At 37.9% G+C, this 12634-nt stretch overlaps 1 protein-coding gene across 1 annotated transcript; it reads right to left on the reverse strand.

Moving 5' to 3' along the window:
• Positions 1-214: 214 nt before the first annotated feature.
• Positions 215-10076, reverse strand: LOC124185743. The gene is made up of 4 exons (XM_046576807.1): positions 9837-10076; positions 1606-1732; positions 1185-1395; positions 215-968 (listed from the first exon to the last, which is right to left on the reverse strand). The coding sequence occupies exons 2-4, from the start codon at positions 1725-1727 to the stop codon at positions 843-845; spliced, it is 459 nt and encodes a 152-aa protein (XP_046432763.1). The 5' UTR covers positions 1728-1732; positions 9837-10076; the 3' UTR covers positions 215-842.
• Between the last annotated feature and the right edge of the window lie 2558 nt (positions 10077-12634).

The raw sequence follows: 12634 nt of genomic DNA on the forward strand, positions 1-12634 counted from the left end.
ATAGGAGTACTACATAACCTTAAATAGAGAAATTGAATAAATATACTTGTTCCTTTCTTCAAAGATGATCTGTTAAGTCAAACTTTAATTCATCCCAATTAGAATAGCAGCATAGCTAAATTCTTCAACAGTGAATACTGAAAATTACAGGACAAGGAACGAATTATTAACTAGATTTTCCTGAATTCATTGAATGATGAACGAAGTGTGAATAAATTCATTTCATATCCAACAGCCAGAAGTCGGTTTATTTCACGTACAATCCTCGATACACATTTGGAAAAAGGGTTTGGGTCTAAATTTTGCTCTTCTTCGATCTTATTTGTGACCTAATAATTGTCATGTATTGTACACCTCAATCTAGACTTTCGGAAACCTTATCCTACAAATTGGTGATATTGAAAATTTTTAAAGCAGTTCGCTTACTGCGCTGTATTTCTCGCTTTATTCCCCCTTTTCCATGCCTGCCTCAAATACAGCTCGAAATTTTTCGACTGAACGAGCTCGGTACTCTCTCTATAAGATTTGTGGCAGAGTAATATATATAATAACGTTATAACATACCCTGCATAATTGTCAATTGAGAAAACTGCATAACAATCACAATATATATATAGTAGTTTCATATCGTGGGTACCGATTCGCTTTTAATGATGCCAATTATAACAGGTTATACAATTATAAGTTTACGTACACGTTCTTCATTTTTTAGGTTTCAATTTTTAGATTACTTTCTGTAAGCTTGGACAAGCTGTACGTGTATATGTATATACAAGAATATTGTTGTTGAGTATTGAAAAAATTGATCCGTTGGTACATTACACGAGATCATTGTTCAAAAATTAATAGTCATCGCCGATCACAGTACTACCCGGGAAATTGTCTTCGTCCAATTGTCCTCTGTTCCCATCATTTTTCTCCTGCACTTGGTTCATGTACCAGTCGTAAATTACGTCAGGATTCAAGCCCTGAAAGAAAGATGAAAAACATCGATCAATGCCCGTCGTACTTGTGGAAAAAATTAACACCCCCTGCTGTTTTTTTGGTGAAAAACGGTCCAACTTTGAAACGCTATAAATTTGCGTAAATTGCAAGTAGAAAATTGAACCAGAAACAATTTCGGAAGTTCGTTAATTTTTTCCACTAATGTACATTGCGTTTGTTTTATTAATCATCATAGTTACCCTGTCCAGTAGTGCAGTCAGAAGTCTCGACCTGTCGTAGTTGTTGTCGATGCTGTTTCCGGATCGCGAGGAATGAGAAGGCTTCCTTGAGCCGTCCGTCATTCCAAATAGATCCTCGAGTCTGTGTGCGGTACGATAGTCAACTTCGTTCGTTGGAGACGAGGATCTTTTACTTTGAATTCCCCGGCATTGAGGATGAAACGGATGTTGCCTGTGGACGGAAAATTTCTGTCATCTGATAATTGGTTTTCCCGAGAGACCAATTCTAAAATAATTGAAGGAACTCTCAATGAAGACGGAAAAAAATAACTGCAAAATTTCACTTTCACAGTTATTGGTGCCAGAGTTTCGTTCTTGAAAATTATTGCTGAAAATCGCGGTGAAACGGCGTATATTTGAGTTAGAAATTTCTATAACTTACAGGCAGATCTCACCGATGTTCATCTGTCTTCCCTCTCGCAATCTCGGAAAATCCGCTTGTATCAAGCTCGAAGAATAACAGACTAAAATTCCTACGACGAAAGCGCATCTTTGAAAAGTCATCGTCCCTGCAAAATAATTGTACATATATATTTTTTCCAATATCGATAACACGTCTTGGACATGGTTGGAAGACAGACTATAAATTTGTTTCGTTGTCGGGTACAACAAAGTTCAAAATAAAGCGAGAAAAATCCAAATTGAAAATATAATATTGAAGACCTGCATGGTAAGATTTTTTCAATATTTTTTCTAAGCGTTTCGAATTGCTTCGCACTGATTAGCCCGACCTCGTTTCTGATCTCTTTAAATTCAATCGAAACGCGCCGCTTCTGCGAGCAAGGGTCGACAATTAGAAGCTTAACTTAATTAATTCGTTACTAGAAAGTTTCAAGTCTCAAAATTAAACTTTTGACCCGTTCCTCCTTTTTTTCGAACTCGTTACGTCGACTTAATCAGCGTGTAAAAATAAACGATAATCTCGAGTGCAAACATTCTTAAAACTGGTGATACGCTACATTAGCGCCGAAAAAAGAAGAGAGTATGTGTATACAGTAACCGAGAAAAGAAATACGTGCAGTTTCGCAAGATATTTACGATTTCAGACTCGCCGTCGCCGCCCCGGCTCAATGCAGAGTGACGACGCAATCTCATTCCCTGAAAAGCTTATCCCATAGGAGAATAATCCGATATTATATGCATTGCGATCCGCGTACTTAGAAAGCGCGATCATTATCTTATATTTCAAAATCAATACCGAACTGTTCCGATCCAGCTCCTAGTCAGATGATTTGTCGTTTTTATTACGTTGCAAATGAGATTTCGAACACGGTGTATTTGTGGAACTGTGATTTTGATCCTTTTGCATTCACGGTTCAGGAGCAGTTTGCAATCGTTAATTGCAAAGATCTTCAGAGGCTATGTTAAAGGGCTGTTTTGCTTTCCAACACGACTACATCGACTGATCAAGGATGATTATCAGTTTGAGAAAGGAAATGGGTCTCGAAGTTTTTTCAACGGCCTCGTCAAACTGCAGATAAATATTGACAAAAGCTTCGAGTACTAAAAGTATTCAGCTACAATAATTGCCTGCCACGACATGCCGAGAAATTGTTTTAAAAGGTATAAAATGATTTCTGAAGAAACGGGAGGTCATTAATCGCGCTGTTCGTTGAAAACAACATCGGCAAGAAACTGAAATGAAATTAAAGATGTATCTATCCGGTGTGTAAACTAATCAAAGGATAAAAAGAAGCAAGGATTTCGAACCTGCAACTGTATCAGTTAGTAGAATTGAATTTTGTAAACTAAGATCGAACTTAGTTTCACTTTTCAATCCCAGATTGCATGTAGTTTGTTTCACAAGAAGAGGTTTAATGCGTAAGAACTTCAATCACAATTTGTTACTCAATAAATTTGAATTTTATAGATTAACATTGAACTTAGTTTCACTTTTCAATCCCTGATTGCACATCGTTAATTTAACAAGTGGAGGTTTAATGCGTGAGAATAGCAATCGCAATTCGCGTCACGATACAGTTTTCGCACTAGTTGTTGGTGTCGATATATTATTTTAATCAAGGGATTATCGCTCGAGCTTTGATAATTAACAGCGTGGGAAGTTTTGCAGGTGCAAGGCTTCTGTAGAAAGTTCCTCACGGGGAGAGGATGGACCGGTTTGACACCCAATTTACCGCATCTGAGATTATATATTAATTTCCCTGTGTATCCTTATTAATGGCACTGAATTCATCCCTTCGATGACAGGGGTGTGAATAATTTTCGGACAATCGACAATTGCCGGGCCTCTCCGAATTCCTTTTCAACCCAGTTATTTATGTGATATTTTTCGATTTATTACACCTCCATCCGAATCTCGAACAGCACGCGAAATCGCATTAAGAAATTCTCTCAACTCCATCGCATGTACATGATAACGCAGATATTAAGTGTGACACGCGACAGAGAAGATTGATAAATTGTGGTGTGCGCATAATACGTAAGAACGAAAAAATAAGACGATAAGATTGACGGTGCTCTGACATTTTCAAAATTTCTATTCTGTTCCTAATACCACAAGGAAAACAACAAGCTCGATTTTATTACTTTGCAAAATAGTTTTCGCACCGTGAACAGCTTGAATGCCTGTTTAATCGTTAAGACGACAACCAGGCTTATCTTACACGTTAATTATAAGGTCCTACCGCGTTTCACGCTAAGCATTCAAAAGCTGTGTATGCCATGCCTGCGAAGTTTGTATTGCGCGATGCTTTCTGATTGGTCAGCGTCCCGTAAGTCTTTTCAGTTGGCGATAATTTTGAGAACAATTTATAGTTCGTTCTCGCTGCAGAGTTTGACGTGAAACTTACGGTAACGAGTGTTTATAACAAACTATTACCGAACCGATTGAGGCACGTTTAAAAACTAGGATGTAAAAATCACCGTTCGAACAAGGCGCGAAGTCACGTTATATAACTTGCAATGTGTATGCACTTTTTTGTTATAGAAACTTCTTCATTCCGAAATGTGAAGAATTTATTTGTCACTCCCGAGGGATCGTAATTAAGAACGCAATTTGCTTTGCAACAACTTTCAGTTGTTTTTTGTTTGTTTTTTTCTCTTAATTCCCAAAACTTCTTTCTCAAAATAAGGGTGACAGTAATTAGGCGCGTTTTAATCACAAGCACGTTAAGAATTCTCTGCGAAATGCAAATCGTTCTTTCAGATCTATATATTCGCGTATACGTGGATTGACGGTTGTTGTATGAATAAATGAATGAATTTGGTGATAATGTAGTAAAGTTTCGGTACAACAAAGTAGGTATAGTTTTGTACGAATATATAAAATTACTCGTCTGGACTTAAGCTACTAATTACTGAACATGAAGTGTATTCTCCGATTGTGTAATTAGTAATTAAGCGAAAAGTCCTCCCGGCAATTTTCATATTTCACAAGAGGTATTGAATTTGACGGAAGGAAAACTGTTACAACTATGCAGTAAATTAATAATAAGGATATTAATAATATAAATAAATGTTTTTGCAAAGAGCTGCTTAAATATTTCACGCGCTTATTACAACGGCATAAAATATTGTTTAATCCTCTTTCGATACAAGATTTTTTTCCGAACATTTTTTCACTTGCAGAAGGTTTTATAATTCTATCGATATAATGACGTACTAAGAACATTTCGAATGCCTAACCTTTCGACGATACTTCTCGAAGATTAAAATACCGAACTTATTGCCAAGTTTCGGACAAAATGCACAGATTTTAGAAAAGTCGCAGTGCGTTTGCGTATGCCAAGTTACAGGCGACGGACTTCGTTGCAAACTTGCCAAAAATTCACCGCGACAAATCGCGTATTTAATATTAAATGACTCGATGTGTGCGACAGAATTTTGCACGGCGTGATGGCGAAAAAATCGTATTCAAATCGCGTGCCTCGGTATAATTTAATGACTATGAATCGATCGACTTTCGTAGCGACGAAATGATTTTCAACTGCGACATTCAGCATCGTAAGTTATTTTTCGTTCTCCAAACTAGGTTCGTCAATCAGCGCAGAACAGAATAATTAAATCAGGCAAAGTAGGGCATAATTAGACAAGTGAGAAACTTCTAAACTTTGGTCATTTGTTGCTAATTAGCTATCCAGAGATTAAATCTAACACACTTTTGTGCGATGAAAATTCGTTCCCATTTGCTGAATAAAATCCGGCGCACTCTCTGCAACGTTGTTTGCTAGATTGCCACGCCATGCGCCACTTTGTTCCTATTATCATCACTACTGCTATTATTTTCGTCGCCAGACATAGTCCGAAATTTACACAAAATTCACGCCGCAGTTGCTCCCGTTTTCACTGCCAAATCCACGCTTTCACAGTCGTTCAATGTTTTCGCAGCGAGTTGATTTCTTGCCTGAAAAGAATAAATTTCCGACTCCTAAAACACCCTTCAAACTTTTGTCTCAGAAATAAAACTGTTCAAAATCTTGTCTAAGTTCTAGGCTGAAGGTACCTAAGGTGTAGGTATACGTAACGAAATTAGAAAACTAAATTATCGTCCTAAATCCGCAAATTATTAATCTACCTTGAAATTAGTGATTAAAACTTTGTACAAAATTAACGTCGAACGTTTTTGTTAGTTTTTCCAATTTTAAAAAATTTCCTCCGCCGTACGAATGTCGCGAGAGATTGATTTTTTATTTCTCGAGTTGACTGATTACAAAGTTTCCGAAAAACAATTTTCTTTTACACTCTTCGGTTAAGTTTTAAGGGGGGAAACCAGTTTAGACCGATCGAAAAATCGTCTTTTTTTTATTGCATGAATCGTTAGTATAACTATTCAAGAATATGTGGTCAAAATTTCAAAGCAAAATTCCCATCAGTTCGAATGCAATGAGCACTTAAGTGACCGCCCGTCGGTTCTGTGAAGAAGCGCACGGTAATTATATCGGAGCGGTCGTCCAGGCCCTTCTTTTCCAGCCACCTGCCTCAACACCGCTGTGCTATTGAATAATAGAATGACGCATATGAGCAAGAAGAGGGATTGATATATGGTGCTGGAATAGCTGATTAACCGATGAGCATTTTTTATAATTAATTACTGCCTTGAATTTCTCGTTTTCGCTACATTTTATTTCAAACGCGTTTTCCTCGAAACGACTTTTTTTCCGCTAGCGTACATTCTAGCTCAAAAAGTTATTGATCAATCGTTCTGAAATTTGGTGTAGATATTCTTTATTCAATTTCACGTAACATGAACCAAATTCGGGGATTATATTGTTATTAAAAATATATGTTTTTATGCAAGAAAGATGAAAAAATATAGTATAAAAACATGACATTGTGTTCAAACACCTCAAAAACATGCAATTTTCAATTTGTTTGATCAAAATTAGGTTCATATTCTTAGAAAATATGTTTTTAATGAAAAAAAAAATCCCGATGATTACAGATAAAAATTGCGACGTCAGGGATGTACGCCAGCCAAATGCTCGGATGGCAATCGCTCATGGACTGCACGCGGTAACTCCACTGTTTCCGGCGGAAATCGTTTGAAAAAATTTTAAAGAGTACTTGAAAACATAAATAAAATATCCTCCAAGTTTAAACAATTTGTGATTATTTCTTCCTGGTTAAAAAAAATCATGAAAAACAGCAAAATTTCGACCTCATAAACCGGTTTCCCCCCTTAATGTAAATACGGGTGAAGAGATGCGAAAAATCAATACGTGTGAACATAATCTGAGATCGAAGAAGAAAAGAGGTGAAAATGGACTTCGATTTTGTCCATGCAATGATACTTATAACAAAGTATAAACTTTTCGCGAAGAATATCCCGGAGGGTGAAATAAGCTGCGGATAGTACGGAGGAAAAAAGAGAAGAGTAAAAATAGAAACTTTCCGGAGTAATAAGTTGATCGAAAGGTGCGATTTTGAAAGTGCCGCTGGCGGGATATTCGGTTCGGACAAAAGTTTCCGGAGTAGCCAATCTGACTCCGAACTTGAAGGATTCCTCCGCTCAAAGGACGTTAAGACTTTGCGGCGGCCGAACCGAAAGGCCCGAGTATTTCTGGACTCTATTCAAAGTTTGTAAATTTAATTGACCGCTCCTAGGTAAAGATAACATTCCAAGTTAGGCCGTCCACCGATCCACGAGGATCGCGTCTTCGCAACCAATCTCAGCTTCGCGCTTTACATAGAAACAGAGAACGGAAGAAGTTTGTTCGTCGAAATATTTCTCCGACCGTACGTCGATCCGAAGCAAGTGCGAGCGCGGAAGTAAACTTCCGGAATTGGCTCTCCGATTTTTACGAGTTGAAATTGGTCCGTCTCTATGCGGTGAATCGCTGCAGAGCCAACGCAGCTGTAATTATTTCGCGCCGAACACTTAATTAATTGATCAATTACAGTTTGACGCCGTTCGCGTACAAGGAAAGTTTAGATAGCGCCGACGTCCTCGTGCAGAGGGAATTTCATCAGCAAGTGAAATCTTCGCATTCGGTACTTGGTGACGCTGTGTGCACAGCAGAGGCGAATATTTAATTATGTCGCAAATTTAATCGTTGCATTTAGTCAAATCAACCGAATTGTGAATCAGTTGATTCGAAGGTTTCGCTACGCGGTTTAGCCGAAATGACTATCACACTCTTAGAAGTTCACACCCTCATGATCGGATTTTGAACGATCAAATAAAAATTTGATTCGTATTTGGAAAGACAAACGGAAAAGAACGGATAAATGCGTTAAGCTCGCGGAATATATTTAATTTATTCCTGCATCGAAACTGTAATCTACTCAAATAAAATTCTTACTAAACTGTGCAGCGTTCAAATGAAAGTCAAATGAGAAGCAGGTTGAGGGTGTAAATCAAAGGTCGAGGGGGGAAAATACATATTTTTAGGTAGCCGATGCCGACGAGGCTTTGACTTTGTGATTGTGCTATAATTATTACAGAAAATCAAACGGGTTGTGGATTGTTTGCGAGAAATTATCAGGAGCACGGCGGCGTGATAATTCTTGATAAAAGAAACGCCAAAGGTAAAAAAGAAGTATTGCATGAAAATTTCCGTGTAATTTTTATGCGAGAGTGTAATCACCTTTCATGCGAGATTATAATTGAACCTACATACATATGCACATTGAATCCCTGACTACGTCGACGAAAAATAACCGTGAATTTGCATGAATATAGAACTTGAGAGGAAAAGGGAGAGAGAAAGAGAGAGAAAGAGAAGCATGTAAATTTTTTTGAAAAAAAAAAAAAAATAATAAGTAGTAAAAAGTGTGATGTGAAAAAAAATTATTCAAAGCAGCCTGCGAGACAACGTTAGGAAAAAAAAACCAACATACTTAATTGTTTGGGGAATACATGTGAATTTTTGCACACGGTTGGGAGTAACAATTTGGATCTTGATTTCTGAATGAAAATTTATCCCGCAATGATTCTTCGAACTTGAATTATTTCCGGGAGCAAAACAGCGGACAATTAAATCGCTATAAACCGAATACTCGCACAATTTGCGGCAGATATTCATGTGCAGAAATTTATACGAAGTTATTTGTCATTGATTTTAATTCTTCCGAATCAAACATGAATCCATTAAATATTCTGTATGTGGGAAGTAAATTTTCATTTGCGCGGACGAGTGAAAAAAGGCATTTAGATACCAACGTTTGGAATGAAAATTTTCAAAATACTCCGACCAACGACGAAGTGAATATTCTATTCATACGAAATGGAATTGTATTTGAATCGATAACTAACTTTTCATTCGCGTATACATATATATATATATGTATTTATATTATAGATAAAAATAACTTTTCGCTAATATGATTAATCGAATTACAGATTCACGTCGATATTTCACATCGAAACAGTACAGGTAGTAAAAAAAAAAGTTTGTTCAATCAATGACGATATTTTTCCACCCCGCAAATAACGGGGGAGAGGGGGATGATCGTTGACGTATGGTGCAGTGGCCATGAATGAGAGAATGGCTCGTTCGCGAAAGCGTGACTTCTGCGTATATCCGCGAGAGAACGAAAAATAGAAAAGGAAGAGAAAAAGCGGGACCCGAAGAGTCTGGGAGATGTGGGACGCCACGGCGTCTCAGTGTCTGCATGCGAAAAGCAGCCACTCGCTGCCGCAATCGCCGTATTCGAGTGTCGGGGGGTGAAAAAGTTTCTCTGTGAAATTTTAAAGGAGCCCTATGAGTTGTCAAAAATTGATTTACGCCTGTGTATAACAACCGGCAGAATCAGCAGTGGGGAAAGTTCGAATACGAGTTCGTATTTCCGTCTATCGGCGATGATTATTTTCATTTACAACCGCAGACCACGATTCAAAATGCCAAAGACGACCGGACATCGAGGCTAGTTTTTAAACCGGCGTGAAAAGCCCGAAAGCTTATTCATTACGGATAATATTAGAGTAAAAAAACGTGAATCGGTCAGCGAAGAAGTATGGAGACGTTTTTTGAAATTTCTGCAAGTCTAGAGAAGAGTTGAGAAATATAATCCAAAGGATGAAAAAATTCTGTAATTTTCTTTGCGGTAATTTAATCAAATTTATGTTTCAAGAGAGAAAATAATAATAATAATAATAATAATAACAACAACAAAAATGACACGAGGAGTGGAGAACAGATCGTGACAACTTACTTTCAGCTGCAGCGAAAATTTCTGCGGCGTAACTTCTGCAGCGAAAACTTCTGATCCGTGTGTGCACAAGGTATTTTCAGCTTCTGCTATTTTTATTTATATCTGTTGTGTTTTCTACTTGTCGGAATGAGATACGGGGAAGCGGGCGAAGATTTAGGCGTGTTGATACAGCGAGGTGTCGCACTTGAGGAACCGGGGTACCAAACCTTCGGGCTTAGGGATCGTCGGGCGAATGATTGGTAGAGCTTGCGCGCCCCCGCTTATATACTCGACGATTCGAGGAGCCCCTTCTTCGCCGTGTTTCCGTTGTCTTTTGCGCGTTAGTGACGTCACCTCGACGCGACGATGATGTCACAGAAAAATAGTTTCACCAAGCTATACCCATACACCCTATCCTGCGGGCTAACGCAGAGACGTTATATTAGTTGAGGAGATCATTCGAATAACTGTATTCATGTTGTTGCAAAGGGTGAAATCACCCGTTTTACCCCCCTATTTCTATCCGGTACTCGTCGTAATTAAAGGACGTATGAAAGCTTTCGTACCTCAAAAAATGAATAAGGCGGCTACGTTAACAAAAATTATTGCAAACGGTATTGTTTCGGACTTTAAACCGATAGCGCGCATTTTCCAATAAAAGCGGTTTTCCAAACTTTTAATTTTCCTGCCTGCTAATTCGCTTCACAAGCTCAGGAACCTGTTTATTTTATTCTGCGACGTCTGGTTCGTTACGATATTAAAGGTAACCATGCATCGCGTGGAACTCCGGTTCCAGAAAACGTTTCGTAACGGTAATCACGCGTTTTGCAAAGGCTACGTAACCGCAATTATTGGTTATCCTCGTCGTTGTTACTGTCTACAATAACAACAATTATTATCCACCAAATTTCGGCTAGCCTTTCAGGGACGAAAGTTCGATACGAATGAAATTTGGATATTTTGTTAGTGTATCATGAAATACGAAGGTCCTAAAATTTTTAAACCCTTACGTATTAACGTTTACGAGAAAAATGCTGATCTATTTTATCGCGATTTCGAATCGAACCTGTTTTGTCTTCGAAATTTCAGCGCTTCCTATAATCGTTTAAAAATACCACTAAATGTGTTTTGTTTTGTCTTCTAAAAAAAGTTTGAAATTTCCGAACATTAAATACATTTCAAGGTAGATCCTCAGGAAGTGTTGTAAAAAAAAGAACAAACATTCCTTGCATTTTTTTTCTTATAAAAAAGTGGACATTTTTTTTATTATTAGAAATTTTCAAAGTTGTCTGAAATTTGAATCATACAATTAAATCGGTATATAAATATTCCAGGGATCTTAGAAAGTTGATGGATTATTATTAAACAAATTGAAACGTTATATTCCATTAATCTTTACATTATCCTTGCGTGTATTTTTATTGGCTAAAATCTGTTCTCCTTCTTTCGTTCTATTCTCTCGTTTTTCTATCGTTCTTTTTGGTATGTCGAGACAATTCGCATCGTTAACGTTTGCATATTCTCACACCGCGTTGCATCTTCGGGAGTTGTAGATCAGGTAGCGAGTATATCTTTTGCGGCCATTCGTAAGGTGGCCAAGTTACGCCGGTTACTCTATGCAAATTATAAATGCTGAAAAGAGAGACGAAGGGATACAGACAGACGGAGAGAGCGAGAGAAAGAGAGAGAGAGAGAGAGAAAGAGAGAGCTTAAAAAATAAGAATACACGAGTGAGTCGTGCTAACGCGATAAAAAGTTGGTTAAAAACAAAAATATCTACAGCAACAACAATATGCATAATAGAATAAGGTCGCAGAGAATTTCAACGCCGTCATTCCCTGGAGCTTAAGAACGATAATCGCGCCTGCAGGTGAGGGAGGTTTGTAAAATTCGACTCGTTAACACCCGCGTAACTCAACGAATCTCCGCGAGTTGTCGAATAACTTATCTACGCGTATACCGTGCAAGGGTATATGTATATAAACGTGACAGCTGTAGAATATAAATATAATTGATCAACCCATTAGCTGTCGGTCCGAGCTGTAGGCGCCAAATTACTCGGGGAAGAGTTAATGGCGAGATAGAAGCCGTGAATGTTATCGTAAAAACAGAAGAAATGATATAAGTACAAATGGGCAAGGCGAGCTTTGCCGAGAGATTGGGTCTATCCTCATCCCGCGAACCATCCTCACGTTCCTGAAAAATTATTATTTTATTGGACAGCCGTTAGGTCTTCGAGTATATGCGTAGATATATTTCTACGTGTACACAGATCGGTGCACGCCTCTGTCGTTCGTTATCCATTTCGGGGTGGGACTTTTTATTGTTGTTATATACCTGTGTGCGTGTGTGCAAACATATTATACACACTGAAAAGAGTCAAAAAAAAATTCTCCGACTTTCCCTGAGTAAAATGCTAAGCAGCAGTGCTAACAAGAGTAAATAATTAACGAAGCTATGAATTGATCGGTATTTAAAAATATGGCAACGATCTGTTTAACGGCGACGGAAAGTATTTTGTATACAGCCGAACTTAAGCGCAGAAATATTTTTATAACAGAGCAGGCCTACTTTAAGACAAGGCGGTTAAAAGGCGGTAGTAACGAGCGAATGAATAATGAAAAGCCAACTTTTGCCGGAAATCGTTAGCGGCGAATTAAGAAATTGGGTGAATTGTTTCCCTTCGAATAAATTTGTCGCATGTTTATTTAATTTTTACAATTTATTCTCCATTCACATTTTGCGCTTAACAATTCAAAAAACGTGAATATTTTGCAAAAATGAGTTTCATCGGGGGTCCAAAAGTTCAGAAATGATGT

This window comes from Neodiprion fabricii, chromosome 6 (assembly GCF_021155785.1).
Source record: "Neodiprion fabricii isolate iyNeoFabr1 chromosome 6, iyNeoFabr1.1, whole genome shotgun sequence".
Classification (NCBI taxonomy): domain Eukaryota; kingdom Metazoa; phylum Arthropoda; class Insecta; order Hymenoptera; family Diprionidae; genus Neodiprion; species Neodiprion fabricii.